At 44.0% G+C, this 19,915-nt stretch overlaps 1 protein-coding gene across 15 annotated transcripts in view; it reads right to left on the bottom strand.

Annotated features, from left to right (window-relative positions):
• Positions 1-8,807: 8,807 nt before the first annotated feature.
• The window catches only part of Abl2 (ABL proto-oncogene 2, non-receptor tyrosine kinase), a 96,787-nt gene continuing 85,679 nt past the window's right edge, over positions 8,808-19,915 (bottom strand). For 6 of the 15 annotated variants that reach the window (XM_027417314.2, XM_027417311.2, XM_027417306.2 and 3 more), the window contains 3 exons: positions 18,189-18,365; positions 11,706-17,800; positions 8,808-11,675 (listed from right to left, as the gene is read on the bottom strand). In XM_027417314.2, coding sequence (XP_027273115.1) covers positions 16,080-17,800; positions 18,189-18,365 — 1,898 coding nt within the window. In that variant the 3' untranslated portion in view covers positions 8,808-11,675; positions 11,706-16,079. Of the gene's footprint in view, positions 17,801-18,188; positions 18,366-19,915 lie in introns of all 15 variants that reach the window. The other 9 variants (XM_027417318.2, XM_027417316.2, XM_027417319.2 and 6 more) reach the window with 4 other exon arrangements.

Consider the following 19,915-nt stretch of genomic DNA (forward strand, 5'->3'; position numbering starts at 1 on the left):
GGATCAAAGGGATACAAATTGGAAAGGATGAAGTAAAACTTTCACTATTTGCAGACGACATGATAGTCTACATTAGTGACCCGAAAAACTCTACCAGGGAACTCCTACGGCTGATAAACACCTTCAGCAAGGTAGCAGGATACAAAATTAACTCAAAAAAATCAGTAGCCCTACTATACACAGATGATAAATCCAATGAGAAAGAAATCAGGGAAACATCACCTTTCACAATATCCACAAGCAACATAAAATATCTGGGGGTAACACTAACCAAAAAAGTGAAAGACCTGTACAATAAGAACTTTGAGACTTTAAAGAAAGAAATTAAAGAAGATACCAGAAAATGGAAAGATCTCCCATGCTCTTGGATAGGTAGAATTAACATAGTAAAAATGGCAATCCTGCCAAAAGCAATCTACAGATTCAATGCAATCCCCATCAAAATCCCAACACAGTTTTTCACAGACATTGAAAGAACAATACTCAACTTTATATGGAAAAATAAAAAGCCCAGGATAGCCAAAACAACTCTTTACAATAAAGGATCTTCTGGAGGCATCACCATCCCCGACTTCAAGCTCTACTATAGAGCCATAGTTCTGAAAACAGCTTGGTATTGGCACAAAAATAGACTGATAGACCAATGGAATCGAATTGAAAACCCTGATATCGACCCACGCACCTATGGATACCTTATTTTTGACAAAGGTGCTAAATCTATACAATGGAAAAAAGACAGCATCTTCAACAAATGGTGCTGGTACAATTGGATTCGGACATGCAGAAAATTACAGATAGATCCATACCTGTCACCATGCACAAAACTTAAGTGCAAATGGATCAAAGATCTCAGCATAAATCCAACCACACTGAATCTTCTAGAAGAGAAAGTGGGAACTACCCTTGAACAAATTGGCACAGGAGACCACTTCCTGAACATTACGCCAGAAGCACAGACATTGAGGTCTGCAATTAATAAATGGGACCTCCTGAAACTGAGAAGCTTCTGCAAGGCAAAGGAAACAGTCAGTAGGATAAAACGACCACCCACAGAATGGGAAAAGATCTTCACCGATCCCACATCTGACAGAGGACTGATTTCCAAAATATATAAGGAGCTCAAGAAGCTAGCCACCAAAACACCAAACAACGAAATTAAAAAGTGGGGTGCAGAACTAAATAGGGAATTCTCAACAGAGGAATCTGAAATGGCTGAAAGACACTTAAAAAAGTGCTCAAAATCATTGGCCATCAGAGAAATGCAACTCAAAACAACTCTGAGATACCATCTCACGCCTGTCAGAATGGCTAAAATAAAAAACACCAATGACAATCTATGCTGGAGAGGATGTGGAGAAAAAGGAACACTCCTCCATTGCTGGTGGGAGTGCGATCTTGTAAGACCACTCTGGAAATCAGTATGGCGGTTGCTCAGAAAAATGGGAATCAGTCTACCTCAAGATCCAGCCATTCCTCTCTTGGGTATATACCCAAATAGGGCATGTACTTACAACAAGGACATATGTTCAACCATGTTCATAGCAGCATTGTTTGTAATAGCCAGAACCTGGAAACAACCTAGATGCCCCTCTATTGAAGAATGGATTGAGAAAATGTGGTACATTTATACAATGGAGTACTACTCAGCAGAAAAAAGCAATGGAATCTTGAAATTCGCAGGCAAATGGATGGAACTAGAGGAAACCATCCTGAGTGAGGTAACCCAGTCACAAAAAGACAAGCAAGGTATGTACTCACTGATATATGAATTTTAGACATAGAACAAAAGACTACCAGTATATAATGCTCTTCACCAAAGAAACTAGGAAACATGAAGGACTCTAAGGGTTAAATGGTCCCCAGGAATGGAAATGGCATGAACTCCCGAACTAATTGGGGGCATGAGGGTGGGGGGGGAAGGAGCTGCTACAATAAGAGCAAGAGAAGAGGAGAAGAGGAGAGGAAATGGAGGGGCAGAAACATTGAGTTGGGGGAAGAATAGAGGAAAGAGAGCAAGATGAGAGAAACGATATCAGAGGGAGCCACTGTAGGCCCGAGAAGGGATCAGGAACCAGGGAGATCTCCAGAGACCTACAAGGATGACACGATCTGACAATCCAGGCAATGGTGGAGAGGATAACCTAAAAACCCTCCCCCTAAAATGAGATTGATGACTTCTCTTTATGCCATCCTAGAGCCCTCACCCAGTGGCTGATGGAAACAGAGACAGACATCCACAGATATACAATGAGCCGAAATCGGGAATTTAGTTGAAGAGAGGGAGGAATGAAGAACGAAGGGGTCTGTACTAGGATGGAGAAACCCACAGGAACTGTTGGCCTGAACAAGGGAGAGCACATCGACCCCAGATGCTGTCCAGGAGGCCTGTACAAGACTGATCCAGACCCCAGAACATAGATGTCAATAAGGAGGCCTCTGCACTCCAGGGAGCCTCTGGTAGTGGATTAGTATTTTTCCCTGGTGCAAGAAGGGACTTTGAGAGCCCATCCCATATGAAGGGTTACACTCTGGCCCTGGACACATGGGGAAGGGCCCAGGATCAGCATAGGAAGACTTGGTGGACTTTGCTGAGCTCCCGTTGAGGGCCCTACCCTGCCTGGGGAGTAGTGGGTGGATGGGGTTGGGGGGATGGGCTGGGGGTGGGGGAGAAAGTTTGGGGGTGAGGGGAGGGAGAGGGAGAAGGGACTTGAAATAAGCTTGTTCCCTAACTAGAACTAATAAAATAAAATAAAATTTAAAAAAAAAAAAGAAAAATAGACTAAAAAAAAAAAAAAAAAAAAAAGTAGAAATGCCAAGAGGGGGCTTCAGAAACTTGAGACAAAACCTATAAGGAAAGCAGCTCTGAGAAATTATGACAATATACACATCTCAGAGAGGCACTTTGCCACAAAGAACTGGAAAACACTAAGCCCCAATTTAATATAAAAATAAACATCACAGGTCTGGAGACATAGCTCAGAAGTTAAGACACCGAAAGGTGTTCACAATCATCTGTAATGAGATCTGGTGCCCTCTTCTGGCCTGCAGGCAGAACACTGTATACATAATAAAGCTTTAAAAGCATCACAGTGGAAATAAATGAATAGCTAGGTTGGTAGCACACCTGTGATTCTAACATTTGGGAAAGCTTAGGCTGGAGGCTGCCAAGCTTAAGAAAACCTGGTCTTTGTGAGTTTGAGACTGCCTGGGGCTATATAACAAGACCTTGTCTTGATTTCTCCTGTCTTTTTGAGACAATGTCTCATATAGCCAAAACTGGCCTTGAACTCAGTATGTAATCCCAGAATAACCTTGATTGTTTTGCCTTTATCTTCCAAGTGCTATAATTACAGGCATGTGCCAGTATACCTGGGTTTATTTGATGCTGGGCTCAGACTGGGCTTCGTGCATGCTAGGCAAGCACTTTGCTGATCCCCAGGCCCAAGACCCTGTTTCTAAATAAAGATATTTTTCTGGACACTAAAAACTAAAGCAAAACCAAGGATCAGTGAAAGGGCTGGGTGGGGAAGACGACTAAAATAACCCACAGAAAAGATGTTACTACTGATAACAGAAACACAAAGCATTCAGAAAACCTACTATGATTATACATCAGCAAACTAGATTATGTATAATAGACAAATTTCTGGGGCTGGAGAGATGGCTCAGCGGTTAAGAGCACTAACTCTTCTTCCAGAGGTTCTGAGTTCAATTCCCAGCAACCACATGGTGGCTCACAACCTCCTTGAATGAGATCTGGTGCCCTCTGCTGGCACACAGGCAGGAGACATAATAAATAAAATCTTAAAAAAAAAAAAATTTTTAAGAAAATAGACAAATTCCTGTATGTAGACAACCTACCAAGATTAAATCATGAGGAAATAGACAACCTGAACAGACTTTTAACAAGTAAGTTATTATTATATGACCAGTAATGCTTTTTGAAAGTCTCACATCAAAGAGAAGCCCAGGGCCTACCTGATGGCTTCAGGCTGAAATCTACTTTTTAAATATAGTTAAAGTCTGGGAAGGGCATAGTGACATATGCCTTTTAATCCAGAGGAAGGCAGACACCTCTGAGTTCAGGGCCAGCCTGGTCTACATAACAAGTTCCAGAACATCCAGGGCTACGTTGAAAAACCCATTCTTAAAACAAACCAACAGTTAAAATCTGGGTGTGGTGAAACTCATTAGCAATCCCAGCACCAAGGAGACTGAGGAAAGAGGTTTAGGAGTTTAAGGCTGGTTGTATTACACAAACAATAAACACTGATAACCAATTCTATTGAAACTATCTCCAAAATGAAAGAAGCAATACTTCCAAACTCATTCCATGAGGCATTACCTCGGTAGCAAAACCAGACAAGGATACAAAATCCCACCCCAAATCCAAAAACTATAGGCAAACACCCCCGATGAACACAGATACAAAAATCCTTAACAAAACAGCCCAATATATCACAACAAAAAGACCACTCACTATGATCAAAAGGGATTCATCACAAAACTACAAGGATAGTTAATCTCTGCAAATCATCAAATGTGATCTGCCACATTAGCAGAATGAAGGGGAAAACCACATGATCATTTCAACAGATGCAGAAAAACCACTTGATAAACCTCTTAATGATTTAAAAATCCTCAACAAATCAAGTATAAAAGCAATGTGGCACACGCCTTTAATCCCAGCAGAGGCAGGCAGATCTCTGTGAGTTCTAGGCCAGCCTGGTCTACAAAATGAGTTCCAAGACAGCCAGGGCTGTTATAAACTAGAAGATTTAACAGTACTTAAGTGATCTATAGATCCAATGAAATGCCTATCAAGTTTGAATGTAACTGGGCCCCATAATCTCATAGGGAATGGCACTATTAGGAGGTGTGGCTTTGCTGGAATGGGTGTGGCCTTGTTAGAGGAAGTGTGTCACTGTGGGGGCGGGCTTTTAGGCTTCCTATGCTCAGGATACTGCCCAGTATCTCAGTTGACTTCCTGTTGCCTGCAAGATGTAGTACTCTGAGCTCCAGCACATCTGCCTAAACATTGCCATGCTCTCCATCATGATAATAAAGGACTGAACCTCTGAAACTGTAAGCCACCACCCCAATTAAATGTCTTCCTTTATAAGAGCTGCCAAGGTCATAGTGTCTCTTCATAGCAATAGAAACTCTAAGATGACATTTTTTCACACAAGTAGAAAAATGATCCCAAAATTCTTATGAAACTATAAAATCCTTAAGTAGCCAAAGGAATCTTGAAAAACAAGAACACAGCTGTGTTCTATTACCTAACTTGAAAGTTATTACAAAGCTGTAAAACCAAACAGCATGGCGCGCATGCATTCTCGAGCTCACACACATACACACACAGGAACAGAATGCAGGGAAATACAACACATGCATTTCAAGCCAACAGACTTCACATTGGTATCCAGAAAGTGCAACAGAAGAAGGTAGTCTCTTTCATAAATGGTTTTGGGTAATATGGTTTCATGCATGTAGATCTTAGCTCTCGCCACATACAAAACCAACTCAAAATGGATTAAAGATTTACAAGTGAAGTCTGAAACTAGGAAACAAATTAAATGTTTCGATACCTTGATACAGGCAATGGAATTTTGGGGAAAGGCCTCAGTAGCAAAGCAGTAAAATAGCAATAAATGGCAAAAGGATTTCATCAAACTAAAAATCCAAATGGCCAAATAAACTGTCAGGAAGTGACAATCTACAGATTGGAAGTAAACTATTGGTAACACTGAGTTTTATTATCCAGAATATAGAAGGAGCTCAAACGGCTCAACAAGTCATCCTGTTAAAACTGCAAAGAAGTCAGAACAGATGCTCTTCAAAAGACAAGAGGGCTGGAGAGATGACTCGGTGATTTAAGAGCACTTGTTCAGTCCCCAGTACCTACATGGTAGCTCACAATTACCTGTAACTCCAGTCCCAGGGGACCCAACATCTTCTGGCCTGTGGGCACCACGCATGCATCTGATGCAGACAATACATGCAGACTAAACAATCATACACATTTTTTTTTTAAAAAAAGGTAAGTCTTAGAGACAAAAGCAACAGCAAAGTGTTCTTCCTAAGAAACAGAAATGCCAATCAAGTTGTGAGGGCATCATGCAACTTTTCCTGATAAGAAGACATGAAAAAACTTCTATCCACCTCAGCCAGGGCACTGGTGCTCATCCAGAGGGATGACTCCATTCCACTGGTGAATCAGTGAATTAAGGGGTGAGGCACAGTAACGTGGGCAACTTTCAGGTGGCTGCATCACCGAAAAGCCTGTCTTAGCACTGGTGATGGCTCAGAAAGCTGCATCCCCTGGAGCTCTGCCCAAAGGGTAAGCAACTCCACCCAAGTCTCTCTGTTTGCAGCAACAGGTGAGTGCTTAAGTAGCCTAGTGGAAGGGGCTTGTGAATCTTCTAAGTTGCATGAACTTTTCTCTTCCCTCCAAAGGGAAGATGGTTCCACTCAGAGGAAGCACCTTACCCCAATTGGAATATTAAGACAACAAATCCTAGGGAGGCTGCAGCAAAGAGAGGACCTGGAAGACACTGTTGAGAAGAGTGGAAATCAGCACAGCTGATGGGAATGGCATAGTGGCTGTTTAAAGCATTAAATATAGCTTGGCACGAAGGCACACACCTGTAAACCCAGCACTTGAAAGGCAGAGGTGTAGATTCAAAGCTCAAGGCCAGGCTGCTCTCAAAAAACCAAGGGCTAGGGAGATATCTCAGTGGTATTTTCCAATGTGATTCCCTAAGCACTACAAAAAGGCAAAACGAAGCATAGAAACAAAAAACAAACAACAAAACAAAATAAAAAAAATCCTCAGCTAAAACAACTAAATTCGAGATAAATATATAAATGTAAGATTTGAAACTATGCCTTTACTATAAGAAAACAGGGAATGCTTTAAGATAGCAGAAGGTGAAGGAGGGAGGGAGGGAGGGAGGGAGGAGGGAGGGAGGGAGGGAGGGAGGGCCCAACAGTGGGTACTGCAGGAGTTAGAATTTCTGTCTTGTACAGTTAAGATAGACATAGCTCATAGTGTTTGCTGCTCTTCAAACACTTGAATTTGGTTCCCAGCACCCATGTCCAACAGCTCACAACTGCCTGTAACTCCAGCTGCAAGGGATCCAACACCTTTTTCTGGTCTCTGAGGGTAGCACAACACACACACACACACACACACACACACACACACACACACACACACACACGTAAAAATAAAAGTTGTTTTAAAAAAGATTTGATTTAGATATTTCAACTGGCTAGAAGAGTTTGGGGCTGGGCACAGTAGCAGATACCTGTAATTCCAGCATTCAGGGAGGGTGATCAGGGTTCAAGGCCTGCCTGGCCTACATAGCAAGAATGAGGCCAGTCAGGACAACACAGTGAGATGCTGTTTTAAAAATAAAAAAGAATTAGGAATGAAATGTTTGAGGAAGTGGATATGTTTAACATAATTTCAACATTATACAGTGTATACAATGATTTAAAACATCACAATACCCCATAAATATTGGATATACATTAAAATGTATTAACAATATCCTTTCAACAGGACTGCTTTGAATATGCTATAATGTATAATATTCTAGTACACACAGAATTTTGGAAATGCTGAAAAATAAACACAAATCCCACCACAGGGCATGAGGAGAAATGGAATTGTATCAGACAGACATGTGAGCCTGTGTTCAGTGCAGCACTGTGCACAAGAGGCATGAGATGGAACCAGCCTGAGAGTCCATCAGCAAGTGATGGGGCCCGGAAGTGTACGTACACGCAGTGGGAGGAAGTACTGGAGCATAAAAAACAATGAAATTCAGTCTTTTATCCAACACGGATGAATGTGAAAGATGTGAGGCTACTTGAAATAACTCAGGCTTAACACTGCATGAACTCACTCATGTGTGCAGTGTCAGGGAACTCAGGGAGAAGTAGGAGTCTGGCTACCAATGCCTGTGGTTGGGCCGGGGGGACAGAGGACAGATGGCAGTGAAATCACTGGTGTTTCTATACATGTGCAGACTGCAATAACCAAATCAGAGTATTTAGAATATCTGTGTCCTGACTTCATTGTGGTGAAAATGTTCAGAATTTTCATTGTTAGCTTTTTTGAAATACTCTGTTGACCAGTCACACACTGTAGTGAACACCAAGACTGAGTTCTCTTACCTGGCTACTTTGTCATGATAGCCACTGACTACACTATGCTCAATGAATGAGCAAAAATGTGTCAGAAGTATGGGGACCAGGGAACGTGGGCCAGGCGTTGTTAAGAGTGCTTGCTTATCATATACAAAGCCCTGGGCTCAATTGTCAGCACCTATATAAACAGTGTGGTGGTATACAACAGTAACCCCAGCAGGGGGATCCAAGTTCAGTGTCAGCTTTGGTTGCATGGCAAGTTTGAGGCCACCTTGGGAAGGATATATGCCTGTCTCAAAAGCATGAAAAAGAAGGTAAGTAATTTTGAATAAGAATGTTCTCTCTGAGGATCTATAGCTGACTCAAGACAGTCTAAGAACTTCTTTGCAGTTGTGTTCAGAATGGATTTTCCGAGAATCAAATGTCTCTGTGTAATGTTCACTTTACCCCTCCCCCCCCACACACACACGCACACACATTACCTACCTGATGTCTGCCAGCCCAGGTTCCGGATGTGCAACACTCCTCACAGGATGAAGGTTCATACCACAGTGCCCTCCAGGGAAAATACACCAGAATTTACTCATTTACTTATCTGCTGGACTTTATAGTCATCTACTGGGAGAAATACTCCAACTCAAGCCCACTTTGCCGATAAAATATTTCAACCTTTATTAAAACAAAACACAACTTGCAAACCATGTGAGATACGACAGGAAGCAGTCCCTGCCAAGGGCATCATTTATTTACATCAAGTTTAACACTGTTAGCAGTTCACAGTCAGACAACAGAGTGAGAGAATTAAATTAGAAAAACAATCGAAAATATATTACAGTAACAATTAAGAACAAATACTTGACAACAGTGGTAGTGTGACCCATGACTGACATGTTTTAGTTGAATCCCGTATGGTCTCACCAGGCACTGTGTCCCCTTAGCATTGCACACAGTGCCCACTGTGGGCTTTACCCTCTGTGCACCACCTACGCCTGCAGTGTAACCTTTGGTATAAACATTAGGGTTTTAAAAATCTGAATTAGCAAGTTTTAGGACAAAGTTCTATCAACCACCATAAAACATTCGAATTGACTTTTTAACCAAGCAAGCACAAAATCGGGGTTTCTCCACTGATAGTCATTACAGAGTCCGATTGCAAAGGAAAGAAAGTGCAGGGTCTACAAGGAAGGCTTTGTGTGTGCAGTGTGCTCAGGGGGCTGTGCAGGGCAGCATGCTCACTGCACTACTGCTTCTGCCCTCAGAGAGAGGGGATCAGGAGCTGTGTGATGAGTACCTCCCCTTCTCTTTAGTTTTTGAATACTCGTGTTTTTTTTTTTTTCTTCCTGAAGGTCATTTCTCAAGGTCTCAGCGAATGCTTCTCATGATAGAGTTCAGGTGGCATAGTGGAAGCTGAGCGTGGAGATCGAAGAATGCTGGTTCCTGTGGTCCTGACCATTCACAGTACACAGACAGCATGGGTCTTAGGAATACCAAGCCCAATGTGAGGAACTAAGGACCCTGAAGCATTGCAGCCCTCTGCAGTATTCTGATTCAACAATACACATATTTATAACTGCTGAAAACTATGTGAAAGTCTTATTAAGTCCCACTTGCCACTAAATTGTATGGTCCCTAAAAACAAGATGTTCAACTCCTACTCAGGGCCCCAGAAACAAGCCCAAGCAAGTTCCACTCACAAAACTCTCTGTAGTTTCTTTCACTAACTTGTTAGCATTGACAGTGCCTCCCCTGTGTCCTGAAGATTAGGATCTGTACTCTGGGAAGAGCTGAGTAACTGAGCACAGCCCATTCTTCCCTGAAGATGCCACGGTCTGAGGATAGGTGGACATACTTCTCCTTGGATGGTGGCAGCTTTGCAGACCCACTCAGTGTGTCACTGTCCTCTCTGGCTAACAGGGTTCTGCCACTGTGTCCAGGTTTTTCAGCACCAGGGAAAGAGAGATTATTATTATCTATGAGGGGTAAACAGTCTGACTTACGGGTATCCATGGAGCAAAGGAAGTGTGTGTGGAGGGGGAGGTGGGCCTAGAAGAGGCCTCCTTCCCTCAGCTCATCACACAGGGCTGAGAAAGATGAAGCAGCAATTTGCCAGTTGGCATTTTGACTGGGGGTGGGGGTGGGGGTGGAGTGGGGTCGAGGGAGTCTGAACCAACCAGAACTTTGAGCCCTGATGAAGCTTGTTTCAACCAGATCTAGCTCAATAGTTATGCACACCAGCCCAGCAGGCAAGTCATAATCCCAACAACACTCAAGAACCCAATCTTTGAAGGTACAAACCTCTGAGCATGACCTCTGCCACTCTGTCAGCTTCTCATCAAGACAAACTGCCAGACCTTATCCAGAGCACAGCGCAGGCTCCTCCCGGGTCACATGGGGAGCTAGTCCAAATGAAAAGTGTTACCATGGCACACACAGTCAAGATGGAACATGCACACATGGCACAGAAAGCCACAGCCTTATAAAGACAAGCTGGAGCCAAGAATCGGCTGCCAATGCTCTTGAGCAGGCTTAGCCAAGCCAGCCTCCTCAGTAGCAGGATCACAGGCAATGGCAGTGAAGGTGGGCCACTCTGCAGGTGACCGGAACCACTACTCCAAGCACTACTGACCCCTACGCTGGAAAACAGTGTCTATGCACACGACATTAGGAGTGAGTCACGTTTTAGAAGCATCCCAAGGATGTTTTAGAAGCATCCCAAGCATTGCCTCTCAACGCTAGCAGCATGGGGGCCATGGGAACCCTTGGGCTGGCCCGGCCAGTCTGTGCCCAGTTCCCATGGAACTGCTTTACTCTAGGCTCCTGTGCACCCACAGAACCCAAACAACTATTTTCAAGGTCTACCAGCTTGATGAAGATAAGGCAGCTGACAAGAAATACAAAAAGCACTGGCCATAGCAGATGCTGAGGGTATAAAGATGGCTCCCAGATCCAGGAGAAGCAAGTCAATGCATGCAAGATGATGAAACAAATCACTAAGAATAGAAATAAAGATGACTCTGTTAACCCAATACCAACTCACTGGAAGACACAGCCTAATGATGTCAGTGCTCTCACTAGCAAAGACGGACAAAACATGGGGAGGTCAGAATAGAGTGCAGCTGGATGGAAGTCACTCCACACGGCTGACTAAAGAATACAAGGAGGTTAGAATAGAGTGCGGCTGGATGGAAGTCACTCCACACGGCTGACTAAAGAATACAGGGTGGTTAGAATGCAGAGTGCAGCTAGATGGAAGTCACTCCACACGGCTAACTAAAGAATACAGGGTGGTTAGAATGCAGAGTGCAGCTAGATGGAAGTCACTCCACACGGCTAACTAAAGAATACAGGGTGGTTAGAATGCAGAGTGCAGCTAGATGGGAGCTGCCTGCCTCCACGTGACTTACTTGAGTATATGATTATCTAACAGGTAGTTAAGCTCAGCCACTTTTGTTTTTAAAAAGGAGAGATAATAAATGTCAATGTCATTTATAACTAGTAGAGAAATTCTAGAAAGTCTCCAAGTACATCAGTTCTCTACACACAACCCCCCAGGATATTAGTTTTAAAAAGACACTGTCAACACGAACAGAAAGTGAGTCTGCTCTCACCACAGTAAGGACACTAAGAGCTGGGCATGTACGGGTGACTGCTCAAAACAAAGAGGGCCTTCATCTTCCAATCAAGGGCCTGGACAAGCTGCTGGGTTCCAAAGGGATTAACCTGGGGTTAACACAGGTTGGTCTGGAATTTGAGATTCACTTGCCTCAGCTTCCTCAGTGCTAGGATTACATGCCACCACTTTACTACTTCTTAAAGATGAGAATGAAACCAAAAAACTGGTCCCCGATATTCTGAAGTTCCTCAGCTCTGAAGTATTAGCAAACATTTGCAGTATCTTTACATATTCATTTAGCAGTTTCATATATAATTCTATAGCAAACTATAGAGGTGACACTCTAGCTGCAGGTCCAGGTCAGCTCAACCTCTACAGATACTCATAATCCAACTTTAGAGTTGAATTTCATTTATTTCTCAAGGTGCTTTCCCATTCTCCCACAGTCATTGAAATGACACCAAACAACAGATTCTTTTTGAACAAAAAGGAATGTAGAACTGTTTCTCCTCCCTTCTTTTGTTTTCAAACAACTCAAGTTGGCATTTTTAACTACAAAGTGCAGATTTCTGTGTGGCTGAGGTCTAGAAGAACAGAGGCTGTGTTGGCTTTATAACCGAGTTCTACTAAAGGCTTGTTTGGCTATACTGTTACTGAACATCCAAGCCCTTCCTGGCCAGGGCCCTCCAGAGCCTGTGCTTTAGAAGTGTGCAGCACTACGGATACTGATTGTCTAGCCGAGCATCTCACAAGGCAGCAGGTGTGGTGGAGAAATGCCACACTGTCAAGACTCCTGAATTCTCAGGAGCCTCAGCCTCAGCCCCGCCACTAACTGCTCCAAGATAATGGACTAGTGACAACCACCCTCCAGTTTCTTCTTCTGTACAGAAAAGACACAAAGTTTCTGTTCAGATGGTGGTGACTGTTTGAAACTTGTAGAAGTCCTTGGGAAACACACTAGCTACTCTCTTACCCCACTTGGAATTCCAGTATAGAGTGGGGCTAATTCACCCATTTCCGTGGAGGACTACTGTGTGCTCCTGGTTAGGAGTGAACACTAGCAGTTAACATTCATGGAGTGCTCAGTGTGCACCAGGCACCTAGCTACTTATTCTATAAATATCACCTCACACTATTGGCACTGCTGCATCCCCTAAGCACGTCATTGTAACAAGACACACTTTTAAGAGCCAACTGTCAACTAGGTGTAGGAACATTTCTAACTGAAACCTTAAAATGCTGTCGGAAACTCATCTCCACTATGAGGCTCTTATACAGAGGCCATCCTGAAAAGGACCCAATTAGTTTCTCGAGTGATAGATCACAGCTTGGTGTGCCATGTTCAGTTCAGTTCACTACAAAACACATCTTTTTAAAGGGCCCATTTTAAGTTATCCCTCTCTCTCTCTCTGATCATCATGATGGAAATCACCTGAAAATGTGAAACATAATTGTAGCCGAAGCTTTAAAAAAAAAAAAAAAGGCTTCCTGGAAAGCATAATTAGGATATATTATTCAATACAGAACACAGCATTTGAAGGTAGGGAATCCAACTGAACCCACACGACTCGTGTAGGAAAGTCAGGACGCTGTGGCAAGATATGCACAGATGAAACTTTAGGAGCTGCCTCCTGCTTTGTTTTCAGGCTACACAGAAAGTTAAGTTACATGTTTAGTTTCTAAGAGCAATTTTCTCTGCTTTAGATTCAAAGCAGAGAATATAATTATATTTTGCTTATAATTTGCTGATTTTTGTATAAGCTGGTCCCTTGCAGGTAGATAAAAATAAAAAAACCTAAATAATTCTTTCATAGCAAGTTGTCAGCGCCACCTTGACCTGAGGCCTCAATCCCTGAAAGCCACACAGTTCATGCATCATGTGGAGTGTGTTACAACAGTCAGTGCTACTCAGGACAGTGTTGAGAAAAAGGTCAGTTCAACTCACGGATTTAGTGATAACCCACTTTGAGCAGGACAGAATTTGTACTGCCCTCAGTGAGACTTGGCCTTGACTCAGCCCCTCAGACTGAGAAAAGCAGGGAGCTAAGATACTCAGTAGTGTTTCTCCAAGCCTGTCTACAGAACTCTGAAAGGAAAATGAACAAATGAACGAACAAACAAAACAAGACCCAAACCTGAAAACAGCAAACATCTCTTACAACATACTATTATGGTAGGGATAAACTTTAAAAGCAGCATTAATAATGGCCTCAAACCTTAGCTTTCTCCTCCCCACCTATACAAGGCTGCCGAACTGCTAAAATAGATTCAAGTTTATAGGAGCATACTGTGGTGGGGAGTGGTGAACAGGTGGGAAAATTCTCTTCCAACTCCTACAAGGACATTGACCTGACCCCTAGTTGCCCACACTGCAGCCGTGGGGACGTACTAACACCTGTAGGAGCTGATCCTCCATTCCAGACCTCTTCCTCTGAGCCTTCTCTGGAGCAGCAGGACTAAGTATCCAAATTTCCTTTCTTTCTAAAGAAATTAAATTCTTTCCTTGGTCAAGGATGCTCAATGTAAACTGAAATAGTTTCCCCTTTAGGTTCTGGCCCGATTACTGTAAGCATAGCAGTTCAAAAGTTTCCTATTTGTGACGCAGAGGAGAGAATGAAAAGCGACCCAATGTACCAACACTAAGTAAAGAGCCCTCCAGAGAGGCTCTCAAAGGGAGCTACATATTAGTCTGCAAAACACTCTTGAGAATGTGGGCTGTTGCCTTCAATTAATAGATCAAACAATGGGGCGGCAAGCTGACAGCAAATGGATGACAGTCGGGAAAAAACACTGCTCAGTGCTGATTCCCATCTTCTTACATTAATCCTCTTTTGCAAGAAAAAAAAAATCAAGGTATTTGTATTCTCTTTGGGGAATGAAAGGAGTGCTCACAAAATTAAAAACAAAAACAAAAACTGGAATTAGACCCAGCACCAATACCATCAACAATATGTAGCCTTCTAAGTTTCTATTCCATGTTACCCCATTAGTTTCCATAACTGTAATTAGGGAAGGGAAATGCCCATTTTTCAAAGGCAAAACCTATTTGCAGGTTAAACCCTTAGCTTTCTGAGTCTAACTGGTGCTCCCTGAAAATAACCCACTCCTTCTATAATGCACTCTTAAAATAGAGGTGAAAGGACAAAATAAGTAAACTACGTTCCCAACACATACTCCACCAGAGCGCCAAGGGAGTGTGTGCTACATGAGCAGAGAAAAAGAGCATGACAATACCATGGAGGCAAGCCCTTAGTGAAAACATCTTCTCCACTGTCCACCCAGATTAGTGTGGGGTATTAAGGTAAGGAAAGGTACAAGTAGCCATGGATCAAGCAAGCTTCTCTTCTTAGTCTCAGGCTTCTGGGCCCAGCCAGTTTCAAAAAGATACTGTGTCTCCTTAGTATTCTAATTAAAAAAAAAAAAAAAAAGAATATACATAGCTGTTCAAGTGGCCATTATGTCAGTATTCGGGCATAGAAGGTCTCTCCTATGAGAACATATAGTGACCACTATTTTCAACATTGATGCTAGGTAATGCCCTGAATGCTGCTAGAAATAAAGGAAGACCGCCTGCCCAGCAAGGGACATAGAAGAAGCACTAAGAAGCCCCCAAATGCCCAAGGTTTCCAGATAGCCACCAAGAAGCAGTGAGTGGATACTGGTCCATTAGGAAGTGACACGCTAGAGGAGTGGGAGAGGTGACTGCTAATCACCGTAAGAGTTTTGCAAGTGTCAATCTGACTAAATGCCCCTCGAATTCTGTACTTCCTGCATCAGCTAATATACCCAAGGCAAACAGGACAACAGCAGATGGAAAGGGCCATGTTTCCCAGCTGAGTATTCGAGCAATCTAATTTGCGGTTCTTGCTACAGCAGCAATGGCCCATGGAAGCAAGACCAACAGCCACTTCCGGTAGCCTTGCATAAAACTTTGCTTTCTCCTGCTCTTTTAATTTGCACGGTGAACTGAAGCCCAATAACCTCCAGGACCTGTAGGTCAAGGCCCTACATGATGCAGAACAACTGGCTTTTTATGATCTATACATGATGCTCCCTTACTTTCCAGTGCAGTTTCCAACTCTGTGCACACGGTCCTGCTCCACCAAAATGACCTAGCTACTTATGGGATTTTCTTTTTGCCATTTTGAGATGAACCTGTAAACGTGAGAATTCAGGGATCTGAGGTACTTCACATGAACACACTCAAGTATCAGTCTCTCACTTTTTAAAAAACAAGAACACAGGAAAACGAGTCCCCTTCCCTCTCCCCTCAGATGTGTGTGCATTCCCACGAGGCTGACCATGGCTACCTCTGCACCACGTCACTGATTTCCTGTACACATGACAATAAGTTATTAAGGACAGGGTTTGTCCCAGGCACACCAGCAGCTGTGGAAGACACCTGCAGCTCCTGTAGGCTAAGTTCCAGTTTGCTCACAGCCTCTCGGAAGGCAAATTTGTTGCGAGTCTGAGGGATGCAGTCCACATACCCTGAGCAGTAGTCAAGCAGCTGGTGCCCAGTGTCTACCAGTTGGCTATTGGGCACAGGTTCCGTGATTGCACTGGACAGTAGGTCAGCACACTCCAGCAGGGCCTCTTTGCTGATTTTGTCAGCTGAGATTTTCTCAGCTGCCTGTTTGGTTTTTCTCAGGGCCACCTTAGTACCTGGTGTGCCATTGGCCATTTTGGCTGGCGAGATGGAAGATGTGGGCAAAGGCACTTGAGGTGGAGGCATCACTGGCCTCCCAGGTTTCCCACTACTGGGCACTGGCCCTGGAGCCGCCTTTTTTCCTCCCTCCTGGGTTTGTGGAGCGGGCTGTCCTGCAGGTGGGGCAGTCGGCTCTTCCTCGGGGTCTGAGCATGTGGATGGATGCTGCAGTAGTCTCATCACTGGGGGTGGGGGTGGGGCACACTTTGGTTTTACCCGTCGGGGTCGGTCCTTGTCTCCAGAGGATGTGACCTGATGCTCAGATAAGAGCTTGAATTTATTCCCCTGAGAGTCTGTGCCAATGAGCTGCACGTCAGCTGGAGTGTGTTTCAGAGTGGGTGAGATAAGGACTGGCACTTTGTGGTTGTGGGTGGTTGGGAGGACAGCTACAGCCTTAGCTGGAGAAGACCAGCCTGGCTGCTCTCCATCCTCTGGGACTCCAGCGACTCCAAGTCGCGTCCCACCATTCCTTTCCTTGCCTTTGGGGGCAGCTGCCACTCCAGCCACCCCTACCCCTGGAGAGTCACTCTCTGTGATGGCTGGATCAGGGGCTCTCAGGGGAAGAGCTGTGGCTCCTCTGGGCAATAGTTTGGCTTTTGGTCTCTCCCTGGCTGGAGCAGCACCTTCCTCAGATTTTTTTGGAAGCATGTCATTAGCCCTGTCCACATTCTCTTCTGGTTGAGAAGAGGTGGACACTGTCCTTTCCAGCTGGAGTTTGGACCTCTGGCAGTTCCTGGGAAGGGTCATTGCCATCCTATCCTGCTCTGGAAGCCCTGAGGACATGGAAGATGTAGAGTTTGACCTTGGAAAAGGCTTGGAAGTGTCATCACTGGCTGTGGGTTTACCTGCTCGTAAGCCCAGTGTCTTTTTGATTAAGCGAGGTGTAAAGAAGCCTGTGATGCCAGACCACCCACCCCCAGCAGTGCCACTGCCCCCACCCCCACCACTGTCATCATTACAGAGGTTCCTCTGTGCAAAGCTCCCCCCATAGCACTTGGCTGGCACCAGATTCGACTCTTGCTGGCCGGGAGCGAAAGAGAACCCATCAGCATGCTGTAGAGAAGCAACAGATGAGAAGTTACCCGTGAGTTCATATTTCTTGTGGGGCTGGTTCTCCATTTCTCGAAAGGAGCTGCTGCGCTTAGGGGGTGTGGGGGCATTTCTCTTTTTCATGAAGGAGCTGAAGAAGCCTCCCTTTCTATCCCTGGTGAAGCATGTCTCTTTGGCATCTTCTAAGAGGCTGCTAGGTGACTTATCTCTTTGCTTTCGAGGCAGAGCTGGGGACCCACTGGAAGCCTGTGCACTTCTAATGAAGCCTGCTGAGAAATGGCCAATCAATAACAGGAAAGACAAAAGGTGAGCCGGTTAGCATGACTAAATTAGAAAAGTTCTGTCTGCATTTATTAGCCATCAGATGTTGGCATTGTGTAAGAAATTAACAAATACACCATCGTTTCAGTGACTGTGATGTGGATACTAATGGTGACACTTGCTGTTTGTTCTGTTTTCATCCCTTCTCTACAATACAGATGTACCTGCGGCCACCCATCTGGGTAACTATCTGGGAGCCAGAGGCTAAGAAAACAGAGCTGGTAGCAGGCTGTATGTTGCATAGATAGGACTGCCCACACTGGCAGGGCAGGGCCAAGGTCCAGAGCATCACAACCCCTAATTCTTCAGGCATACACTTTCTGCTCTGACCCCTACCTGGTGCTGAACTGGAGGCCAGGCTCTCGGAGGCATCGAGGAGGCTGCCATCTACGTTCTCTTTGTTGTCCCCCTGTTTCTTCAAGGTCCGAGTCTTGGAAGGAAGCAGAGGTAATCGAGGCAGGTATGGGACCACAGATGATGAGGAAGCGGCTCTCCCAAGCTCCTCAGCTACCTCTGTGAGAAAGACAAGGTTTTGGAAAAAAAAAAAAAAAGACAATCTTAAGACAGAGACCAATGTATACAACAGAAAAAGGAGAGCAGAATACTGAAGTGCAAAATTCAGAGGGGGAAACAGTCTGCCCTATGATCCCAGAAGGCTGAGGCTGGGGGAGCCATTCAGCCCAGAAGCATGAGTCTAGCCTGGGTGGATGGCAAAATGTCATCTTGAAGATAAAAAAATAAATATACAAAGCATATAATGAAATCAGAGTATATGATCTTACGTGTGCACATGAGCTTGTACATGTGGAGGACAGAGGCCAAGGCCAGGTGTCTCCCCCAACTGCTTCCCACCTTATTTTTTGAGACAGGGTCTCTCTCCAGTCCAGAGCTCACTGTTTTAGCTAGATGGACGGGCTAGCAAGCCAGTGATCTTCCTATCTCCATCTTCCACAAGACATGTGTATGCTGTCGTGCCCAGCTTTACATGTGGGTGACAGGGAACTGAATTCAGGTCCTCTGATCTGAATGCCAAACACCTTACTAACTGAACTTCCTCCCAGCCCCGCATATAGTCCTATATACAACTTCTTTTACTCAACATTATGTTCCTGCATGTGGCAGGATCTCTTTCTCATTGCATAGTAGCATTGTGATGTGTGGTACTACCAAAACTCACTTGCCCTCCTATTGATGGTTATTTAGGATCTTTCCAATTTTAACGACTATGAGTATGTTGCTAGGAACAACCTGATACATATTTGCTGGTTCACAAGGCCATGTACCTCTAATTGATATAAACGGATAGGTCATGGGGTGAACATTTACTTTTTTTTTTTTTTTAAATCAGGTTCTAACCAATATAACAGCCATATCGCCAGTGTGTAAATGTTCTGGTTACGTACTTGGCCTGCAAAAAATTGACGCTGTCATTCTATAGTGTATGTAACTTTAATTTTGCTCATTCTGGTAGGTATGTCATGGGAATCTCAAGGTTTAATCTGTACTTCCTGCTGGCGAGTGATGCTGCTCATAGCGTCACGTGCTTAATAGGCTCAGTGGGCATCTGGAGAGCCTCACTCACTAAGTGCTGCTCAGATGCGGAATAAAGGGACGCATGTTTTAAGTTGCAGTTTTCACTAAAAAGAAGAGTAATATAATTTACTCCATTTCATCATGCAAGTGAAACAAATCAGTAATTCACACACACACACACACACACACACACACACACACACACACACACCCCAACTAATCAACTATGTAACTACAACAGGAAAAACAAAAAACCTGATTCTTTTGAGATGGGGATGTCACTCAGGTGGTAGAGTGCCTGTCTAACATGCATGAAACCTTGGGTTCAAGCCCAAGTACCAAAATTTAATCAACAAAAACACCCACCCCAAAACAAAGCCCAATTATCAAAATAGTGTTCACTTTGTTGGTCACCCCGGCTGCTGAGTCATGAGTTTTGTGGCCTTTTTTTTTTTTTTCTTATTTATTTATTATGCATAGAGTGTTCTACCTGCATGTATGCCTGAAGGTCAGAGAAGGACACCAGATTT

The sequence above is a fragment of the Cricetulus griseus genome, chromosome 5 (genome assembly GCF_003668045.3).
Source record: "Cricetulus griseus strain 17A/GY chromosome 5, alternate assembly CriGri-PICRH-1.0, whole genome shotgun sequence".
NCBI lineage: Eukaryota > Metazoa > Chordata > Mammalia > Rodentia > Cricetidae > Cricetulus > Cricetulus griseus.